Here is a 21931-nt window from a genome sequence, read left to right as displayed (position 1 = left end):
GAAACTGAGGCACAGAAAGATCAAGTGACTTGCCGAAGGTCACACAGCTGACGAGGCGGAGAGCTGGGATTTGAAATCTGTGGAGGGTCATAAAAATGAGGATATAAGCCCTTGTTTTCCTGTCCCTTGTCCTTGGCCGTCCGTCTTGAGAGTCACCTGTGCTCATGTAGTGGGTCCATTCTAGGAGGTGCTTCTGCAGGTTCAGAAGAGGCATTAGGTTCTGCTGTGGCCAGAGGGACTAGGGCTGGCCTGGGGGTGGCCTGTGCGTTGTCGGCCGAGGGACCATGACACCTACCCCACCCCACCCCAGCTCTTGCCAGTGAGCCAGCTGCAGCTGGTCAGCGCCCAAGAGTCCGGGCCCACACTGGGCTCTTTGTCTTCGGTAGGAACGCTGCAGCCCCCACGGCCCCTCTCAAGGGCCCACTGTCCCAGCACCAGCAGGGCCTCCCGGGGGCCCAGCCTGGCTGGGAAGCTTGGCACATCGCAGGCCTCCTGGTTACCCTGCCAAGCTGACATGCAGGGCCCTTCCCACTGAAGGGCCTGAGGATGCCTTCCCACTGAAAAGAGACTGGCGAGCATGAGGGCTGTGTCCAGGCGGGCGCCGCACCTGGGATGGGGCTGGAGTCCTGGGTCCTGGCCCTGAGGTTGTGCGTGCTCCTGTGACCCAGGCCCAGTGCCCAGTGCTTCCTCCTCCACCCCCTGCAGCTCTGGGGGTGCCCTGCCACTCCCACCACTGAGGAAGGAGAGACTTCCTCCCTCTTCGGGGCAATCTCAGTGCGCCTAGGGTTGCCCCTCTGGAGCCCGACCAGGCTGCCCCGTGAGGAGTGGGCTTCCCACTCTGCCCAGGAACCTGCAGCCCTGCCCAGAGCAGGAGGGGCCTGGCCCCAGCTCCAGAGTGCCCTGCCAAGGGGACCCTCCTCTGAGAACCCAACCAAGAGGGTGGTTCCTGGATAGGGAAAATCACACGGGCCCTTCCCAGTCTCCAAACTCTCAGGGGGCTCTGGAGGGTTCTCCCGCCCACCGGTGTGGAGAGGAGAGGGGGTCCAGGGGGCACAGAGAGGAGGGCTAGGGCAGGGGGAGTTCTACAAGAGAGGGGCATTTGCTCTGAGCCAAGGTCTCCGTTTCTTCGTGTCTGAAAGGAGGAGATGGCTACACTCACAGCCCTGCCGGGGCGAGGCAAGCCGTGGAATCTTCTCCCCAGAGCCACTGTTTCCCAGTGGAAAATGGAGCTCACTGAGCCGGGGCTCAGGGCCCAGGAGGAACGGTTCGTGAAAGGCCTCTTAAGAATCCCACCACCCTACGGTTGTGCCCTTGGGTGTCCTTTCTCTCATCTCCCCCCATTGCAGACTCTTTGAACAGAAAGCCCCATGGAAAGTGTCAAGGTTCTGGGGGCCTCCCTGGGTGCGGGGTGGGGGGTGGGAGGCAGACTGGGTGTTCTGGGAGGGGTGAGTGAGTCCTGGGGCAGGGGCAGGCCCCCTGCCTCCTGATGCATCTTCTCTTGGAGCAGGAGAGACAGCTTCCTGTGGGATGCAGCCGGGATCGTGGGCTCTGGGGGAGCTGCGTGGCGTGTCTGTTGGCTGGATGCACAACCGGCTCAAGGTCTCGGGGCCCAGTTTGTCTCTGAAGGCTGCCGAGGGAGAGAACCCAGGCTGGATGCATTTTCGAGAAGAGGGTGGGTCCTTGCGCTTCCTGCTCTGCTCCTCTTCACCTGGGCTCAGGGGTGATCCCGGGAGCGGGGGATGAGAGTGGGCCACTGGGGCTCTGTTCCCCCCCTCCACTCATTTGAGAGCAGACTGGCCCACAGGGCAGGACTCTCCCAGCTGGTATTTACTGAGCATTTACTGTGGCAGGCCTGGCCCTACAGCTCCACATCCGTGGACTCCTTCCGTCATCACGAGGGCCCCAGGGGATCAGTCCTGTTCTGTTGTTACTGTGGGTCAGTCGCCCTGTTGCGTCCGACTCTTTGCAACTCCATGGACTGCAGCATGCCAGGCCTCCCTGTCCCTTACCGTCTCCCGGAGTTTGCCCAAGTTCATGTTAGTTGCATCGGTGATGCCATCCAGCCATCTCATCCTCTCAGTTCAGTTCAGTTGCTCAATCGTATCTGACTCTTTGCCACCCCATGGACTGCAGCATGCCAGGCCTCCCTGTCCATCACCAACTTCTGGAGCTTGCTCAAACTCATGTCCATTGAGTCAGTGATGCCATCCAACCATCTCATCCTCTGTCACCCCCTTCTCCTCCCGCCTTCAATCTTTCCCAGCATCAAGGTCTTTTCCAATGAGTCAGCTCTTCACATCAGGTGGCCAAAGTATTGGAATTTCAGCGTCAGCATCAGTCCTTTCAATGAATAGTCAGGACTGATCTCCTAAAGGATGGACTGGTTGGATCTCATCCTCTGACGCCCTCTTTTTCTGCCCTCGATCTTTCCCAGCATCAGGGACTTTTCCAATGAGTCTTATTTTAAATAGGTGAGAAATTCGAGGTCGAGTGCAAACCATTTTGACTCTGGATTCCTAAATTCTGGACCCAGCTCGCTCTGGGCTCCCCACCCCCCCCACCTCCTGATGACCGGAGAGGGGACAGTTCCGCTCCTGGTGGGAGGGGGCGGTGCCCTAGAGTGTTGCCTGCAGAAGAGGGTGTGCAACCCGGGTCGCCCGGGGTCTGGGGATGGGGGCGGGGGCGGGGACGGGCCTTGTCCTCCCTGCTCCCCGCCCCTCCGCCAGCGCCGAGGCCCCGCCCGGCCCTCCCGCCTCCCCGCGCCGAGGTCCCCGCTCGGAAAGTCCAGCGAATCCCCCGCGCCGTCCCCCCACCCGGCCCGAGGGCGGCGCGAACAAGCGGCCCTTTCTGTGCGCGGCTGCCCCGGACAGCTGGCCTGCAGCCCGCGGGGGCGCGGACAATCCCGGGGCTTGTGGCCGGGGGTGGGGCACCGGGGGTTGCCAAGGTGACCCGGGCTCGGGCAGCAGCTCGGGCTCGGCGCGGGCGGCACCATGAGCGGCCGGAAGCGCAGCTTCACCTTCGGGGCCTACGGGGGGTAGGTGCGCGGGGGTAGGGGAGCGCGCGCGCCCGCCGGCGTCCGCCTCGGGTCTGGGGGCGCCCGGAGCTGTGAACCTGTGTGGATGTGTGAGGTGAGCGGTCTGATGTCAGGGCCGTAACTTGCGGTGTTGGTAAGTCTGTGTGTGTGTGTATGTGAGTGCGCGCTCGCGCGCTCCGATTGGATACCCCATGCACGTGCGCGGACGCAAGTGGCCGTGGGCATTTCTGTGTTTGTGTCTAACGCGTGGCAGTGGTAGGTGTCTGACTGTGTGTGTGGACTGACAGGCTGGGCCTGTGTGTGTTCACGCCAGGCGTGTGCATATAGGTTGTGGGGGGTGGGAAAAGGCAGGTCCAAGGGAGGCCCTGCAGGGGCCCCCGACTTGGCTCCTGAGGCTACCCAGCCCCTGCAGTGAGGCTTTGGGAGGAGGGAACATATAAGCCGTAGCCACCCCGAACCCCGGGGCACCCCGCTGGCTGCCCCGTCTCAGCTTGCCTGGCTTTCAGGAACCCTCTCCTCTGGGACTGCTGGCTGGAGACCTGTGGGTGGGGGTGGGGCGCTGGAGAGTCGAAGTGGTGCCTGGTCCATCTTGGGTTCACTGTCCTTCCCGACCCCAGGTGCCCACCCCAGAGGAGTGCGCAGGTGGGCCAGGAGGATCTGTGTCTTAGGCGGAGGTTTGGGACCTTGGAAGGGAGACTGGGGAGACAGACCGGCTCCTCTCCTGGCTGGCCAGGAAGTTGCATAACCTTCAGCAGGGCCTCCCTCCTGGTGGTCCGAGGGACACCAGGGACCCACCTTCCGTGTGCAGAGCCCTCGGGGCTGCTCACACGTGTCACGCTGCAGACTGTGGGTTCTTTGAGCTGTAGGGATGGTGTCCCCTCTCTAGGCGCCCATCCCCCCTGGGGACCCCGCAGAGGGGCAGGGTGCGGTGGGAGACCCGAGAGCTGCCTTCTGGGAAGGGGGGCTCTGCGGGCCATCAGGCCAGCCCCCAGCGACTGGCCTGGAGCCTCCTGGTGCAGGAGGCTCTCCGCTGATGCCGGCATCAGGGAGGCAGCGGGGCATGGGGCTGCGCTCTGTTGTGTGACGTTGCGCAAGTCCTGATTTCCCTGGCCTCCCAGGCCCCACCCGCACGAGGTGGTCCCCGGGAGACCCCAGCCCTGCATCCCCAGTTCATGTCTCCTGAGATGGCAGGTCCTATCTGGGGTCCCTTTCCCCTTCTCCTTTGGCCTCTGGCCAGGGAGCAGGGCTTGTTTGTTGTCCCAGCGAGGAGGGAAGGTTGAGCCGTCCTCTACCCCAGGTGCCCTTGGAGGGTGGTGAGGGGCCCCAGGGAGGGGCACTGCCTCTATACTCTCCCTGATGCTGGGTCTGGAGGGACTGAGGGGAGACAAAGGCTGAGGGTGGCCCCTGAACCCCGGGGGCTTGTCTCCCCTGGCTCTGCCTCCCTTCCTCCTCACCCCACACCCCACGTCCCTAATGTGACATTAAGGCCCCTACAACCTATGGCGGGTGGTCTCAGAGCCGGGCCCCTGTGAGGTCCTGGGACCACGTGGGTAGGAGTTGGGGTAGGGGTTGGCCTGATGTGCTGGGCAAGGCCTGGTAAGACGGGGCTGCCCCTTACCTGCCGCCGCTCTTGTTGTGTTTCAGGGTGGACAAGTCCTTCGCCCCTCGCCGGAGTGCGTGGTGAGTACTGAGGGCCCTCAGTACTGGGCTGCTTGGCTGAGATTTACGGACACTCCCAAGCCATTTGCTGTTAATCACTAAATCATGTCCGACTCTTTGCGACCCCGGGGACTGGAGCCCGCCAGGCTTCTCTGTCCATGGGATTTCCCAGGCAATGATACTGGATCCTGTTGCCATTTCCTTCTCCAAGGGGTCTTCCCGACCCAGGGATTGAACCTCCGTCTCCTGCATTGGCAACTGGATTTCCCTCAGCCACTTAACCTGGATTTACCCCTGAGACACCTGGGAAGCCCTCCCATCTGATACCAGACCAGGCCCCAACAACCCTCCCGTCATCTTCTTCCAGCCCTCAATGGGCAGACCCTCTCACCAGCTCTGCCCCATGTATTTTCCCCCACAGTTCTTTCTAGAGCTCAGCCTTGAAGTAAGACAAATCAGGTTAAATCTCAACCTGCCGCTGCCTGTGCAGCTGTCAGCAAGTCACTCATCTCTCTGAACCTCAGTGTTCTCATCTGTGAAATGGGGATTAACATGCCTATTTAATAGAGTGTAAAGTTGTACCAGAAAAAAAAAAAAAAGGTCAAAGCAGGGCCTGGTATAGTGTAGGCCCTCAGTGAAAGGGTTTCTTTCCTTTTCTCTATGCCTCCCGTCTCATGGTGGCTCCTGGCTGGACTGGGGGTGCCTTTAACCTTCCCACTGACCCTCAAACGCTCTCCCCTCTCCCACTCCATACAGAGCCTTCGGGACCCCCTCCTCCAACCCATTTCCTGTGTCTGAGGCTGCCTCTCTCTGGAGGAGGGAGCGTCTGCAGCTTCCCCTACACTGTGAGCAGGAGGTGGGGGTGCAGCCACACCTCGGGATTCACAGCCCCCCGCCCAGTGCCCCCGCAGGTGGGTGCCTCCTGGCCCCCCAGGACGCCGCTTCAGCTCCAGCAGGAGAGCCCCCAGCTGCTCTGGCTCCTGCTTTCTACCCCTGCTGAGGGCTTCCAGGGGTCCCCCGGCCCTGCAGTGCCCCCCAGCTGCTGGATCTCTCCCATCAGGCACCATCACCTTACCTGCTGCCAGAGCCCCCCTAGGGAGCCACACCTGGGTGGGAGGCACGGGGTGCCCAGGCTAAGCTTCAGGGCCTGCCCTTTCATTTTCTTTTGACATTCTCTGTGCCACCTAGAGTCAGTTACTTTCCCTCTCTGGATTTTCTCTCCTGCTGCTGGGCTTCTCCTATGTGCAAAGTCAGTTGGAGCCTTCACCATGTGCAAGGCCATATACCAAGCCCAGAGCAGGGACAAGGTGGGGAGAGAGACAGGTGGAGGTGAGGAAAATGCCTGTTCCTTCAAGGAGTTTAGTAATAGTGTCCCAACAACTGCCATTTGTCAAGCACCTGCTGTACACCAGGTCCTGTTCGGCACTTGACCTGCATCCTCTCACACGATCTTTACTGTATCTCTGAGTCGGGACTATTGGCCTTAACTACAGATGAGAGCAATGTGCAGAGGGGACAAGCGACTTCCCTGAGTTCACGCAGCTAGTCGGTGGCAGCTGGGATTTGAATCTCCATCTTCCAGGCTCTGTGCGGAACCCAGAGTATCACTCGCTCTGCCCCTAGGACCTCCAGGCCAAAGGGCAGATCTGATAGATGCACTTGGAAGATTTGGAGACAGAGGAGTGACTCAGAAAGCTCATTCCAGGGAGGCCTGAATGAAGAGTCAGAGATGAAGGTCTAGGAGTGAGAGTGACTAACCGCTGTGTGGCCCTGGGCAAGTCCCTTCCCCTCTTTGGGCCTCGGTTGACACATTTACAAAGTAGGATTCTGGGAGGACCAGGACTTACCCATCATCCACGATGCCTTGCCCGACCCTGGCCTTGCTGAAGCCGCTGTCCATGGTGCTAGCCCCCAGGCCCTCCCTTCCCCCATCACCAAGCCAGCTGCTTCACCTCCAGCCTGTGCCTGGGCATAGAGTTTGTGCTCTGTAAACGGGCAGTCATTTTGACTATTAATTGTGATTTCCTGGCATTCAAGGCCTGTCTCCACCTCAGCTTCCAGCCTGGGACCCATTTCTCTTATGCCTTGTGTTTCTTATTAATGAGAATATGGCCCCCGTGAGCACCACCTCCAGGCTTTTGGTCACATTGTATCCTCTTCTTGACCTGCCTTCCTCTCGCATTTCCACAAGGCCTCCTTTAAAATATATATTTATTTGGTGCCTGCCTGGTGGCTCAGATGGTAAAGCGTCTGCCTGCAATGCAGGAGACCCGAGTTCGATCCCTGGGTCGGGAAGATCTCCTGGAGAAGGAAATGACAACCCACTCCAGTACTCTTGCCTGGAAAATTCCGGGGATGGAGGAGCCTGGTGGGCTACAGCCCATGGGGTCACAGAGTCAGACACGACTGAGCGACCTCATTTTTAGCTGCAGCATGCGGACTCCTAGCTGTGGCATCCAGTGGGATCCAGTGGTCGAACCTTCACCCCCTGCATTGGGAGTGCAGAGTTTTAGCCGCTGGACCACCAGAGAAGCCCCCAGTTCACCTGTATCACTGTTTGTTGGGTGTTTCCTTCCTGATCCGCACACCCCCTCTCTCTCCTTGAACGCCTTTCTGCTGCTTACGTGCTTATAGAGCAGATGTTAGTGCTCCCCCCCTGGGGCAGTGGGAAAAGCACAGCCTGTGGAGTCTGACAGACATGGGTTTGAATCTGCCTCCGCCACATGCTAGTGGTGAGACCTTGAGCAGGTCGCTTCCCCTCTCTGAGCCCACTTGCTGCTCAACAGTATTCGCTGACTTGGATCTTTCAGTGAGGTGACTGCATATAACACTGTGCCACAAGGCAGGCTCTGAGGTCCTTGAAAACAGACGTTGCTTGAGTTACTTTTGACTTAGGCCCAGTTTTCAACATGAATCCCCTAAAAGCTGGACTGTACTATTCTCATATCTCTGTCCTCCACAGTCCTGCCCAGCTACCTGAACACAGTAAACACTTAATGAATGATTGAACTGAATGTGTCCAGAGAGTGGAACAGGTGAAAACTTGCCAAGTAGGCTAGGAGGGCCTCCTGGAGGAGGCGAGGTTTTCACCACCTATTTTTTTTTTTTTTTAAGGTTAAGAGTTAGGAGCGTGGATCAAGTGAGCAGTGAAGCTGGTAGAGGCCAGGTGTGATCATGGCTGGATTCCCCTACCCTCTGCCCCTCATTAGCAATCTGCAGTGGAGGAACACACGAGTGTGCAAATGTTGGAGGAATGACGCCCAGTGGGAGGATTAGGAGGCAGTGTAGTGGCTCTGACATCCAGCCAGAGTGGTGGATTAATCTGGCTCTGCAGCTGTAGTGGACATTAAATATGGAGGCTTCTCTGATAGCTCAGTTAGTAAAGAATATCCCTGCAATGCAGGAGACTCCAGTTCGATTCCTGGGTTTGGAAGATCCACTGGAGAAGGGACAGGCTTCCCACTGCAGTATTCTTGGGCTTCCCTGGTGGCTCAGCTGGTAAAGAATCCGCCTGCAATGCAGGAGACCTGGGTTCTCTCCTTGGGTTGGAAAGATTCCCCTGGAGAAGGGAAAGGCTACCCACTCCAGTATTCTGGCCTGGAGAATTCCATGGACTGTATAGTCTATGGGTTGCAAAGAGTCGGACACGACTGAACGACTTGCACTTTTTCACTTTGCACTTTCAGATGGTGGGGGAGGGGAGGTGGCTAAGCAGGGCTGAACAGGGAAGGATGGTTCCAGAAATACCCTGGGAAGAGGGGAGTCAGCTTTAACCTTCAAGCTGGACCCTAGAGGAGGAGGCAGGACCCGGCGAAGACTAAGTGCCCGTGTGTGCTGGGCATTTTGCTCTGGTGGTCTCATTAAGTCATGGTGACAGTCCTGAAAGTTGGCCTTAGTGTCCCATTTTGAAGGTCAAAGCCAAGACTGAGGATGTTGAAGACTGGCCCAAAGTCACACAGCTGGCAAAGGCTGGATGGAGTCCAGCTTTTCCTCCTGCCAAGGAAGCACGTTGGCCAGAAACATGGAAGCCACAAAAATGAGAGAAACCCTGGTTATGGGGTGAGGAGGGGAGACGGAGAGTCAGATGATCCCGAGGACTTCCAAAACAGGGGTCAGTGCCCGGCCTCGTGTGTGCCCCCCAGGAAGGCTCATCTGGCTCCTGAGATCCCATGGCAGTCACGGTACCATCTGCTCCCATACATGAAGCATTTTCTGGGTCGCAGGCCCTGGGCTGAGAACTTCGTTTGAATTATTTCATTCTGTCCTCACACCGGCTTTACACTGTAGAAACTGTTACTGTGCGTGTCCCATTTTACAGATGAGGAAACTGAGGCTCCAGGAGGGGACCTGGCTGGCCCTGGGGCACAGTCAGTGAGTGGTGAGCCTGGACTGGCAGCCCAGTTAGTCTGAGCCCATACATTTAGACGCAGCTGTCCTGGCGGCTGTGGAGTGGGGGCTTGACTGGGCGGCCCCCGTCCTCAGGGGGCTCCTTTCTATAATCTCTGAGCCAGAGGCTCCCAGGGGCCTGTGCACTGCTGCAGGAAGCACGAGGCTGGCCTCATTAGTGACTCTGAAATGCCAGGTGGGCCCAGCCTGCTGGGCCTCCTCATCTATTATGTACCTGGTGGGCAGGCCCCTGGTGGGCAGCTCACAGAGCACAGAACGGGGGCTAGTCGCTGCTTCCTGTGCCCACAGCTGCCACCACGGCTCTGGGCAGGGATCCCCCAGCCAAGGTTCCCAGTCTGGCTGGCCCTGCTTGCCGCTATATCCCAGCGATGCTCAGGCTCAGTCCTTTTGTTCGGGAGGTGCATGGAAGGATAGGGCTTCTGTTCTCAGGCAGATCCGAGTTGAGATACCAACTTCAGCTTTTCTTCCTTGCTGTGTGGCCTTGCCCAAACTACTCTGCTTCTCTGAACCTCAGATTGTCCATGACAGTGAGAACCAGGCTGCTTGTCCCAATGGAGGACTTAGAATGAAATAAGTTCATTGTGTGGGCTCAGTGGATGTTTTTCCTCTCTGTGAGCATTTGCATTTTGAGAGAAAAGACTCGTTAAACCAAAGAGAGACTCATTAAAATTTTTAATGCTCGAATTTTCGGCACTGCGGAGGTGGCTCATTTGAGAAGTGATTAAGGAGGAGACCTTTTCGATATCCCCAAATCTCACAAAGGCTTTCCTCTGCTCAGGGTCTCTCCCAAGACAGTCAGTCATTCATTTAGCAAATTAATTCAACAAATATTTAATGTGGGGATACTCTCTAAGGGCCAACCCAGCCCTGTGCTGGACCCTGAGGTGATGGAAGTGACAGACAAGGCCACGGTCCTCGTGGAGTTCAAGGGCAGGGCAGAGAATAAGGAAACAGCTCTGAAGGTGGGGAGGAGTGATACGTGTTGACGGGGCAGATGTGGGGACTTTCGATAGCTCAGAGACGCCCTCCTTCCCCACACCTGGGAATCGGGGAAGGCTTCCTGGAGGAGGTGACCCAGAAGTGGGTCGAGAGGCAGTGTGTCATGTGCGTGGTAGGGGAGGGAGGGCCACTGCCAAGAGGATGTTCCAGTAAGCAGCAGGTCAACAACATGAAGGAAAAAAGTGTTTGGTGGCATGTGCTGGGTACAGGACTGAACTGGAGTTGGTGGCAGAAGGTGGGCAAGGCCGCCACAGGGTCGTGTCCCTGCCAGCCCTGTTGGGACTTCCTCTGGGCGCCCCAGAGGGTCTCAACCCCCAAGCCAGCAGGGGGCCGCCCATCATCCACTGCCCTCCCCATGGCAGAAGCCACCTGTGCTCTGCTGTGAGTCCCGGGCTGTGGACAGCAGAGGATAACTTCTCCAGGTCTCTTAAAATAAAGACAATAAAAGCACCTGCCCTGAGGATCATCGTGGGGGTTGAGTGAGATACAGCGTGCCAAGGTCAAGAACCAGAGTGCTGCCAGCAATCACGGTCACTGACGTGTTGCCCCCACAAGCTAGCTGGCCCTGGCAGTGGGGGCAGAATCACTCAGGGTGTGGACTCTGCTCTTTGGAAGTTCACCGCCTGCCGGGAAGCGAGACCTGCCCACACGTGAGCACACGCTCAGCCCTGGGCTCTGACCTTGACACTGACCCTGAGAATGCTGGCTTTGCAGCCAGCCAGGTCTGCACCGAGTCCTGGCTGGGGTGACCTTGGGCAGTGCCTCCCTGGCTGAGCCATGGTTTCTTCCTGTGTGCAGAGGGGTTGTTCGTGTCCCGGTCTCGGGGTGAGGGAGAGGGGGGAGGAGGTGCTTTAGAGCCCAGCCCAGCCTAAGAGTGCAGCTCTGTCAGACCAGGGGAAGCCGTGGTGACCTGAAGAATCAGTTCTTTCGCTCTCTGAGGCTCTCTTTCCTGTCTGTACAATGGCAAGGTCAGCTACAAAGCCCTCTCATGTGCTGGGATTCTAGTGGAGTCAGATAGTTCCTAATCTGGAGCCAGTCTGCTGTGTGACCTTGGGCTAGAGGCTTAACCTCGCTGAACCTCAATTTCCACACCTGTAAACAGGAACAGTATTCACCTCACCTTTCAAGGTGCCCACTAGCCACTTGTTCATTGAGCAGATACTTATCAAGTCCCAAGCATGTGTCACGCAACATCTCAGAACCAGGGCTACGGCAGCGAACCTGATAGACCCAGTGTCTGGCCTCACACAGGTCGCCTTCCGGGGCGGGAGACGCGCTGCTAGACAAATAATTGGGCAGGGGGCAGTGAGGGGCAGGGCGGGGAGGCACCCGCCTCTGCTCAGGATATCAGGGAGGGCCTCGCAAGGCCTGAATGGGAAGGGGTTGACTGGGAAGGGCGGTCCAGGCAGAGGGCAGAGTATGTGTCCAGGCCCTGAGGCAGGAATAAGATTCCTTCCTCTCCCCAGATCTGGAACATTCCAGATCATTTCCTGGCAGCCGGGGGTAAGGTGGCTGAGCCGGCAGCGGGGGTGGGAGGCCCGTCTCCTCTCAGATCAAGAACTGCTGCTCACAAGGCAGGCGGGGAGGGGGCACCGTGGGCACTGTGGGCAGCCATGCAAGGAGAGGCTGGGATCGGGCCTCGGGGGAGGTGAAGGGTGTGGGCAGAAGGGCACAGGCAGGAGGCCAGCTTGGCCACCACCCAGAAGTGTTGAGGGTCGGGTCCAGAGACCCTGGGCTGGACTGTTTCAGGAGGGGTTTGCAGAGGAACTTGGGCAGGCTTTCTCTCTCACTGCAGCCCACATGGGCCTGAGCACCAGTCGGAGTGCCCCGGCCAGAAGTCTCAGACCTGGCCTCCTGTGGGCCAGAGGTTCTCTGAGACGCCACCCCACCCCCCCGCCACACACACACGCATATTCCCTGTGTACACGCCTAGACTTGACTTCAGTCCCTGCAGCTTCATTGCGAGCACACAGTTATGTACACTTTCATTCACACGGCAGACGAGCGTCCGGCATCGATGGCGCGCCCAGCCCCCAGACAGATCCGGTCCGGGCTCGGTTTCTGGTGGGAGAGGCTGGGAGTATCTGATAATCACACTGTGGCAAGTGCAAACCAGACCGACAGATCTGGACAGCCGGGGACAGGCTTCTGAGAAAGCTGGTCAGGGTGGGGGCAGGCCGACCCAGCCTGGGGAGGGGGCTCCAGAAAGACTGGATGAGAGCGTAGCCTGTAGGTGTGGGGTGGGGAGGAGCCAGGCAGGGTGGAACAGGTGGAGGATATATGGTGTGTGCAAGGGGGCTTCCCAGGTGGCCCTAGTGGTAAAGAACCCACCTGCCAGGGCAGGGGACATAAGAGACGTGGGCTCCATCGCTGGGTCAGGAAGATTCCCCTGGAGGAGGGCAAGGCAACCCACTCCAGTATTCTTGCCTGGAGAATCCCAAGGACAGGGGAGGCTGGTGGGCTACAGTCCATGGGGTTGCAAAGAGTTGGACACGACTGAAATGGCTTAGCACGCACGCAGAGTGTGTGCGGGCCGGGAGGGGGGACAGATGCTCAGGGCCTCATGGGCCACGTGAGGCAATCGAATCTCCACCCTGCACATGGCGGAAAGCCACGAGGTGCCTTTCGGCAGGTGGATGGCGTGATCGGTACAAATGCACGCCTGCAGCCCACGCACGCCCCAGACACGAGCGCTTTCTCTCCCGCCCACGTTTCACATTCCTGCCAGGCCTCCCACCCACATCCTTACCGCACACACCCTGTCACACCACCAGGCAGCGCTGCAGGGAGGCCTGTGCCAGCTCCCAGCAAAGGTGGCAGCCGTGCGGCCCACCTGCTTGCTGACGGGACGGGGCAGGGCACTTTGCACGCTCCACATGTTCACAGATGTGCACATGGCCCCCTCCCCCACCACGCGCATCATCCTGGCACGTGAAAGGCGGCTTCTAGTTTAGGGAGTACTTTCACAGGCACTATCTCACTGAATTCTCCCGGCAGCCAGCCCTTCATAGGGTATTTATCAACACCGTTTTACAGCTGAGGCTCAGAGAGGCAAAGCAACTCGCCCCAGGCCACACAGCTGGAGCGTGACCTAGTCAGGACTTGAACTCAAGTCCGTCTGACTTGTAGGTCTATCCACTGTCTATGTAGACTCAGGAGCATGCACCTGCCTTCTCTCTAGGCATCTCCTCTCTAGGAGCTCGCCAAGAAGGCAGCAAGGGACCTTCGACCCCTGATTCTTCCAGAAACATCTTGATTGACTTGGAAAGTTATTTAGAGCCCCAGTTCGTGCCCGCTGGCCTAGTGATGCTGAGGCCTTGGGGAGTGGTTCCAGGGGTGGGGTGGGGTGCCTGCCAGCCTGCTAGCCTGGGGCAGCTCAGGGCAGGGACCTGACTCCAGCAGCAGAGCCTGCATTTATTTGCATATGCAAATGAGGCAGACAGCCTGGTCCCCACACAGGCTGACCCCGGCTGGCCACACTCCCCTGACCTGACAGCTCAGTCCCAGGGAACATCTTGGGCAGCTTCTCTCCTGCCTTCCCTCCTCCCTGCCTGGTGTGGGGGGAAGAGCGTGAGCTTCAGAGTCAGCCAGAACGAGGGCTACAACCCAGCTCTGTCACTCCTGCCAGGGGTGACCTTGGCCATCGTGGTGTTTAACGTCCCTCGGGGTTGGCCTCTCCCTGGAGTGAGGAATATCTCCTTCTCAGGCTGACTGCGGAAAAAGAGTCAGATTCTCAGTGGGCTGACATGTGAGGCTCAGTGTTTTTAATCTGGTTTTTTTTTTTTTTTTTCTGATGGCAAAAATAATACGTGCTCACTGTAAAAATTCAAACAGTGCAGAGAAATGTATCCTGCAGACGACAGAAAGCCCCCGGTCGTCCTGTCCCCGAGATGACCCGTGTGAGCTTTCACTGCAGCTGGACATTTTTCAAGGGAGATTTCGGTGGTGCTGTTTGCGCTTTTCACTTGACAACAGGCCTCAAACCCCCTTCTCCGTCAGGACGCGAACCTCCCTTGTCATCGCCGCATGGTCTTCTGTGGCCTGCGCGTGCCGTGTGTGTTTAACCAGCTTCCAGATTTCAGCCACGGCAAACCCTGCGGCAGTGAATGGTCTGTGTCCGCGTCATTTTGTGTCTAGTTTTTGGGAAGCGTTTCTGGAGGATAAATGCCTAGAAGTTGAGTGACTGGGCCAGAGTGAGCACATTCTCGCCTTTAATGGGAGAGGCAGGCAATCCATGTGCCCCAGGAGACCCAGGGAAGTCCATTCCCTTGAAAGAATGTATCCACTGCCTCTGCCCTTGACCACAGGCTGGAGAGTCAAGAGGACTCGACCCCACACGTGGCAGGCGCCCGGCAGGTCCTCTAGTGAAGCCCTGTGCCCGCCTTACTCCTCTGGTTCCCGTACTTTGGAATCTTCCCCTTCACCCCTGCCTGCCTTTGCTCGACAGGCGCTCACTACCTTACGTGGCTCTATCCACTGCACTAGCTCTCGCGTTGGACCCTAGTCTCCCATCTCCGGACCCGGAAGCCCTGTCTCAGTCCGCAGCAGCCCACAGAGGAAGGGAAAAAAGGAAGAGAGAGGGGAAGGTCAGAAGGTGCTTGTGGTGAATGTCTACGCACTTTACCTGTATGAACTCGGGTAGCCCTCATGTCAATGCTTGAAGGCAGACACTGCTGTTATCCCCATATTATAGATGAGGAAACTGAGGCTCAGAGAGGTTCAATAACTTGCCCAAGTCCCATAGCTGTTGCTGTTTTATTTATTTGGCTGCACCAGGTCTTTGTTGCAGCATGTGCGATCCAGTTCCCCAATCAGGGATCAAACCGGGACCCCGTGCGTTGGGAGCATGGAGTTCTGGCTCCTGGACCACCAGGGAAGCCCCCCAAAACAAGCTGTTAAGTGCCAGAGCTAGGATACAAACCCAGGCAGTCTGGCTCCAGAGCCCACACCTCTGAGGTGATGCTCTCTGCCAGGAGCTTATTTATAATGTATTGACACCTACTGTATACTCAGCTTCCACCCACCAGTGGCCTGGAGCCCATGAGGCGGAAAACCCATTGGAGGGAGAGGGTTGGGTTTACAGGGCCTCCTCTCTGCAGGGTGCAGCGTCTGAGCAGGGAGGCCACAGGGCAGAGAAGAGCTCTGGGCAGTGTCTCCGGGCTTCGCTTTGAGGTGGGGGAGGCCCGGCACCATTGTCTGGCCCAGAGCGGGTGTCAGGATGGGAGTCCCAAGGGAGTGACTAATCACTGGAACGTAGAGCACATGAGGGGGTGGGGGGTGACGGAGCGAGTGGGCGAAGGGATGCCTGGAGATGTGGGCAACCCCCCTGGGCAGCAGAGGCTGGGCAAGGACACAGAGGGAGGCAGGTGCGGGCGCTGGGAAGGGCCCTGCACCCTTTCCCTGGGAACTGAGGGGGGACCCCACTCAGCTGTCCCGTGCCCATGTGGGCAAGGAGGCGGGCAGCTGGGTGGGGCTTCAGGGGTGACACCTCGGGCAAGTCATCGCCTCTGCCCCGCTTCCGTGTAGAATTGAGGTAGTTTTCCCTGCCTCCGGGTCCTTGTGAGGCTGTCGAGAGGGTCGGGAGCAAAGGAAGTCTGTAAACTGTAAAGCGCCGGGCAGGAGGAGCAGATGTTATTCTGGAGCAGGAGGAGGCCCCGTGGCTCAAGGGAGGAACCAGTCCTGGGAAGGCGGAGGGTCAGGCTTTGGGCCGCTGCGGGCCTCGGGCCACCTGGGCCGGGGAGGCGCTGGCGGGCAGCTGGCGGATGGGAGGCCTGGCTCCCGGGTGCTGTGCCCCCGCGTGGGGCCCATCCCGTGACCTCCTCTCGGGGCTGCCAACCTGTTGTTTGCTCAGGAGGCTGCCGCCTGGCGCAGCTCCGGGATCCGGGTGTCTTGGCGGTCAGCCAGCTCGGAGCCGGGGTGGAGGCCCCGTGTGCCTCCTTCCTGCTCCCACAGGGCCCTGCCTGGAGCCTCAGGTCCTCTCCTCCCGCCCCCGGTTGCTGTGAGACCCCAGCCCATCTGTCAGCCAAGCCTGTACTTCCTTGCCTGTGACACGGTGTGACGATACCAGCCTCGATCCGGGTTTGTTGTCAGGATTACCGGGCATCAAAGCGCTGGGCTCCTCACCCCGCACCATTCCCCTTGCCCTCGACGCGCCTCCTGAGTCCCGGCTGAGGTCAGAGGTGCCTGGGGAAAGGTGATCCAGGAGCAGCCACATCTGTGTCCCTACTCTGTCCCCTCAGGGGCTTCCGGAGGAGTGGGCCAGCCTCTCAGAAACTCGCCCATGGCTGCCCCTGGCCACCTTCCCTGCACCTTTGGCAGGGCCAGGGGCAAGCAGTGCCGGATGGTTGAGCTCTGCAGACAATGGGCCTCTGTGGCCCCCGGGGGCGGGAGCAGTTCCAGGGTGGCCTCTAATCTCTGGTTTTGGGAGATTAGAGTCCCTCAGACCTGATTCTGTGACTGGGGGAACAGGCCGCCTGTGGAGGGGCAGGCCCCCTCCCGAGGGCCCTGTCTCAGAGGTCTGAGGGTCTTCAGGAGGAGCCCTCTGCAGCTCTCCTCACAGTGAAGTCTGCGCCTTTCTCCACGTGTCGCCAGGCTGGTAGAAGCAGCTGGTCTCATGGGTACCAGGGATACCCAGGGAACCCTGACCTCTGGTCACCAGCAATGGGCTGTCCTGGGCTCCTTAGGCCCACCCCAACAAATCCATCTTGGCCGTATGTTCTTGGCTGGCTGAGCCCCTCTTCTGCCCCGCCCAAGTCCAGTTTCCCAGCTTCTGTGCGTGCTGTCCAGCCCCTGCTTGGCTCCCCGTCACAGGCCTCCTGTCTGGGTGGTCATGTGTCACCTGTTCTGATCACCAAATTTCCCCTTGAATTATTTTTTTCCATTTATTATTATTATCTTGTATTGGCGTATAGTTGCTTTGCAATGTCGTGTTTCTGCTGTACAACAGCCTCAATGAGGCATGTATATATATCCCTCTTGAACCTCCCTCCCGCACTTCACAAACCACACCCCCACCCCCAGGTCATCGCAGCACCGGTTGAGCTCCCTGTTTCCTCCCGCAGCTCCCCACTAGCCAGGCATGTTACACGTGGTGGCACGTACATGCCCCCCCCAGGTGGGACACGTGTGTCCACCGGTGTCCGTTCTCTGCATCTGTGTTTCTACTCCTGCCCTGAACCTACAAACAGGTTCACCTGTATCATCAGCTGAATTTTAAAGCATGGATAGTTTATCGGGAGGAAAAGAAGGAAAAAGGAGCTCCCGGCAAAGGGCAAAGCCTGTGCTGAGGCTCGGCCGTGGGAAGCAGCGTGGCTTGTCTTTAAAAGCTGCCTGCAGCCCCGCCAGGTGAGGGCAGAAAGTGGGGGTGTGTGAGGATGAGGCTGGGCGAGTCTGCAGGGGCCAGGCCCACCGTGAGGGGTGCGGGGAGCTCCATTTGGGGCAGTTCTTGCTGGATGGCCAAAGGGCCAAGTCCTCTTCACTGGATGCCCCAGCCCCTCTCTGATACTCGGAAGGGCGGGGCTGTCTGGGACAGTGTCTAATAATAATAATAATAATAATACCACCACTTCTGCTGGGCTTACTCTAATCCGTGGTTTAGGGGGTGGCTACATGCTCTCTCATTTTATAGATCAAAGAAAAAGACAGGACCCGCTGCCCCCGACCCAGCTCTCCAGCTGGTTAACAGGTGGGAAGCAACCAGGGCAGCATCTGGTCCCCTGTCCTCTGCCTTCCCCGTCTCCCCAGTTACTCTGGGTCTGACCTGAGTTTTTGCAGTGTGTGGATTCCCCCCTAAAACGCACCCCCCCCAGCCCAGTGCAGCACCTAGGGCCCTGGACTGGGGGCAGCCTGGTTCTAGCTCCCCAGCTGCTCCTGCCTTGCTGGGTGACTTCCAGACGGTTGTTTAACCTCTCTGAGCCTCAGTTTACCCTTCTGGGAGTGGAGGATCCTAGTGACTGCCTTATCTCCTGCTCCAGTTCCGCTGAGACTCCCAGGCATGAGCAGATAAAGAGGGCTTTTGAAAAGTACAGAGAGCTGCACTCACGACACGGCAATTATTATTGTTACCTCGATGTGGAGATAAGGGAGGGGGAGGCGGTGCAGTGACAGTTGCCAAGAAACCCGGGAGCTGTCGGCAGGCTTCCGGCCTGGCCCATCCCGCCTGGGAGCCCGCCACACCCTTTCGCAGGGGGAGACGGGCACTCCAAGGGGGAGGGGAGCCGGAGCCAGCTGGCTGCAGGCCACACACCTGTAGGGCCTGAAGGTGACCCCAGAATGTACCTGGCCCGGATTCCAGGCTGGCTCTGGCTCTCTGTGTGACCTTGGGCAAGTCACCTCCTTCCTGGCTGCCGCCTATTACTGTGTCCAGGAATGTCCTGTACCTGCAGGCAGGTGTCCAGGCCAGACAGGGCAGGATTGGAGCGGGACCTCGGGAAGATGCTTGGTGGGGGCCGGAACCAGGGGCTGCAATGGGGAGGCCGCTGGGGGCTGGGTGACGCTGGGGTCAGCCTGCCTTGAGAGCAGCAGGGGTGGGTGCCGTAGAAGAGCCCTGAACTAGAGGGAAACCTTGGCACCGCCCTTTCCCTGGTATGACCTTGGGCTTGTCCCTTAACCTCTCCAAGCCTCAGTTTTCTTATCTGGAAGAAGGCTGATAATAATCCAACCTCAAAACTGCCGTGGTGATTGAGACAGTGCCTGTGCCAACTGTAGAGCGCTGTGCAGCTATGACTGCGGTCCTGGCCGGGGGAAGGGAGAAGTGGCGAGAGTTCCCCGTGTCCCCCGTCAGCCCCAGGCACCTCCCAGCTGCTGTGTGTGTGGGAAGAAGGTAAAGCATTTTTAAGCTGAGCCAGGGGGACTTCCCTGGTGATCCAGTGGTTGAGATGCTGCGATCCCACTGCAAGGGGGCTCAGGTTCAGTCCCAGGCTGGGGAACTAAGATCCCACTTGCCAGGTGGCATGGTCAAAAAATTAAAGAATAAATAAAAAATAAACTGAGCCAGGCAGGTTTCCAGAGAAGGGTCTGGAAGGGTTCCTGAGAAGTAGGGAGGGGCAGAGACCGGGGGCTGCATGTGAACAAAATGATGGAGACCGGGAGGAGACAAGGGTGAGACGGGAGGGAAAGGGGAGGCACAGAGAGATTCAGGTTCCTGAGAGGGAAGAGCATGACCAAATAGGAGGAGGAGTGCAGAGATCACAGGCAGAGGAGAAGGAAGGGTGGGCTGCGAAGGGGGGAAGGAGTGTGTGAGAGGTGGGGAAGGACGAGAGGAAGAGGAGGAGGCATCAGGCCGGCAGAGGGGAGGCAAGCGGCTAGGCTTATTCATTTCTCCAAAGGTATTCACTGAGCAACGGCTGTTTACTGTGAGCGAGTGTGCTAGTCACTCAGTCGTGTCTGAGTCTTTGCAACCCCATGGACTGCAGCCCACCGGGCTCCTCTGTCCCTGGAATTCTCCAGGCAAGAGCACGGGAGTGGATAGTACAGTGGAGCATGAGGGCAGCGTCTCGATCCAAGTTCAGGGGTTTGGATCCTCTGTATTTCACTTACCGTCAGCCTGACCTTGGACCTGCTGCTTAACCTCTGTGTCTTGGTTGCCTCCTCTGAAAGATGAGGAGTAAATGAGGGGATACGAGTGAAGCCGTCACAGCCGGGTCTGTGCACGGTTGGTCCTGTATCAGCACTGGCTGCCGTTGCTGTTGTAACTGTTACTTCACCGACCCGACCTGCTGGGCCCGCAGGGCTGGCCGCCCATGCTCCAGAGTCCAGGTCCTTGGCTCCGGAGTGGCAAGCCTGGGTTCAGATGCCTGTTCTGCGGCGTTAACTGTGTGACCTTGGGTGAATTAGTATCCCTTTCTGAACCTCAGTTTCCTTGTGGTGCAAAGAAGCAGGTGGTTTGGAGGGCTTTCCTGGTGGTCCAGTGGTTATGACCACGCTCCCAGTGCAGGGGGCCGGGGTTCCATCTCTGGGTCAGGGGACTAGATCCCACGGGCCGAAACTAAAGGTCCCATGTGCTACAACTGAGACCTGGGGTTATTTTAAATATTTATTTATTTAAATTATTATTTAAATAAATATTATCATTAATTATTTATTTGTTTAAATTATTTATTTTAAATAAATATTAAAAAAATAATAAAGCAGGTGGTTTTTGAGCACCTGCCTCTTCGGGCAGCTGTGAGGATTAAGAAAAATCACGGAAGGCACAGGAAGGCTGTGGCTTTTGTTTTTGTGGTCTTTGAATCCCTGCAGGGCTGGGCTGGGTGGGGGCAGGCATGGCCGAGAGCCTCAGACCTCCTACTCTGTCCTCATCCCGGAGGCCTTCCCGGCCCCGGCATCTTAGGCCCCCAGCAGTGACATTGTAGGTGGAGGAGTTGCCTGTGAGGGGGAGACTCAGGCCCGCCAGGAAGCGGAGAGCTGAGGGGCTCGGCAGAAGCCAGAGCCCGCCTGCCCTGAGAAACCTACCAAGGACTGTACCAGTATGAGCGGTCCTGTGTGAGAGAAGCAGTGGGACATGGGGAAACTGAGGCCGGTGCTGGAAGAGGAGCGTGTTAGGGAGCTGCTGCCGGGCTGACCTGCAGTGGCCACAGCCGGAGCCTTGGGGTGTGGGAAGCATCAGACAGAAGCCGAGCGTCGGAATCGCTCGGTCATGGGCACACAGCAGCCAGAGCTCCCAGCACAGTGGTCCTCACAGTCAAGGGGAGCCGGCATCCCCTGGCTTCAGCTCTCGGACTTCCAGGTTCTGCTCTCCGTCCTGCTGTCACTGGCCCTGATCTGTCTAGGGCATGGGTTTTAAATTCTGTCTGTTACCCGCTTGCTCGGCGATGTGGCTTCATCTCTCTGAGCTTTAGTTTTTCCATCTGTAAAAAAGGTGTGTGTGTTTTTTTTTTACAAGCCCCTTTTTATTTACAAACCCCTGGTGGTTTAGTGGCTAAGGCTTCACGCTCCCAATGCAGAGGGGGGCTCCATCCCTGGTCAGGGAGCTAGATCCCACACGCTGCAACTAAGAGTTGGCATGACACACTAAAGATCCCGCATGCTACGAGGAAGATCGAAGATCCTGTGTGCTGCCACTCAGACCCAACACAGCAAAAAAAAAAAAATTATATATATATATATAAAAGGGAGGGATAAATAATGCCGACCTCCCTACAGAGTAGTGAGGATGTAATGTGCCTGACTCAGTTCCAGGCACTCGATCCGTCTGCAGGGTCCCCGTGGCAGCCTCAGTGGAATGTGTCTGGACCATCTCTGTGGGCCTCTCTCCACCCACCCTCGCTTCCCAGTCTCTCCCCACGTCACTGGGCCTTGTGATCTACAGAAACCCGTGCGGAGGCCATTCTTTCTCACAAACCTTTAATGCCTTCCTACTGCCAGCATTCACTCATTCACCCACTCATCCGTTTAACAAATGCTTAATGAAACCCTGATGTGGGAAGGCAGAGTTTACCACGAGTGAATGAATCAAAGAAAGGATTCATTGAGTGAACACCTTCTAGCTGCCCAGGCTCTAGGATGCCATTTGTTTTTTTCTGGAAACCAAGGCTGAGAGGAGTACGTCATTGGTTTAAGGTCACGCAGCAGGTAAGTGCCTGGGCATACCTCCCCTACAACGATGTCACGGGCCTCAAACGCCGCTGCCAGCACGTCTGTCCCTGTGCATCGAGACCGCCCAGTGCAGGGTCCCCTGGGAAGACGCTAGCCCACCAGGGCCGTGGACAGTCCCTCTGAGCCTTCCTCCCTGAGTAGCTGGGCCCAGGTGAGCCGGGAGGGGGCTCAAGCTTTCTCGGGGTCTCCTTCCTGGGTCAGGCTTCCACAGTCCCTTCCCCTCTTGGGGTGTGGCGG

At 58.0% G+C, this 21931-nt stretch overlaps 1 protein-coding gene across 12 annotated transcripts in view; it reads left to right on the top strand.

Moving 5' to 3' along the window:
* The window catches only part of RAP1GAP (RAP1 GTPase activating protein), a 69649-nt gene that overhangs the window by 14300 nt on the left and 33418 nt on the right, over positions 1 to 21931 (top strand). For 2 of the 12 annotated variants that reach the window (XM_018055306.1, XM_018055290.1), the window contains exon 2: positions 4679 to 4714. Coding sequence is in view for 6 of the 12 variants with exons in the window: in XM_018055245.1 (XP_017910734.1) it covers positions 18820 to 18920 (101 nt within the window). In the remaining 6 variants the exon portion in view is untranslated. Of the gene's footprint in view, positions 1 to 2957; positions 3035 to 3080; positions 3168 to 4678; positions 4715 to 18796; positions 18921 to 21931 lie in introns of those variants that run through there. The other 10 variants (XR_001918791.1, XR_001918792.1, XM_018055259.1 and 7 more) reach the window with 8 other exon arrangements.

Source organism: Capra hircus, chromosome 2, assembly GCF_001704415.2.
Source record: "Capra hircus breed San Clemente chromosome 2, ASM170441v1, whole genome shotgun sequence".
NCBI classification, from domain to species: domain Eukaryota; kingdom Metazoa; phylum Chordata; class Mammalia; order Artiodactyla; family Bovidae; genus Capra; species Capra hircus.
Note: the sequence above shows the minus strand (reverse complement) of the source record. Positions and strands in the feature narration are given on the sequence as shown.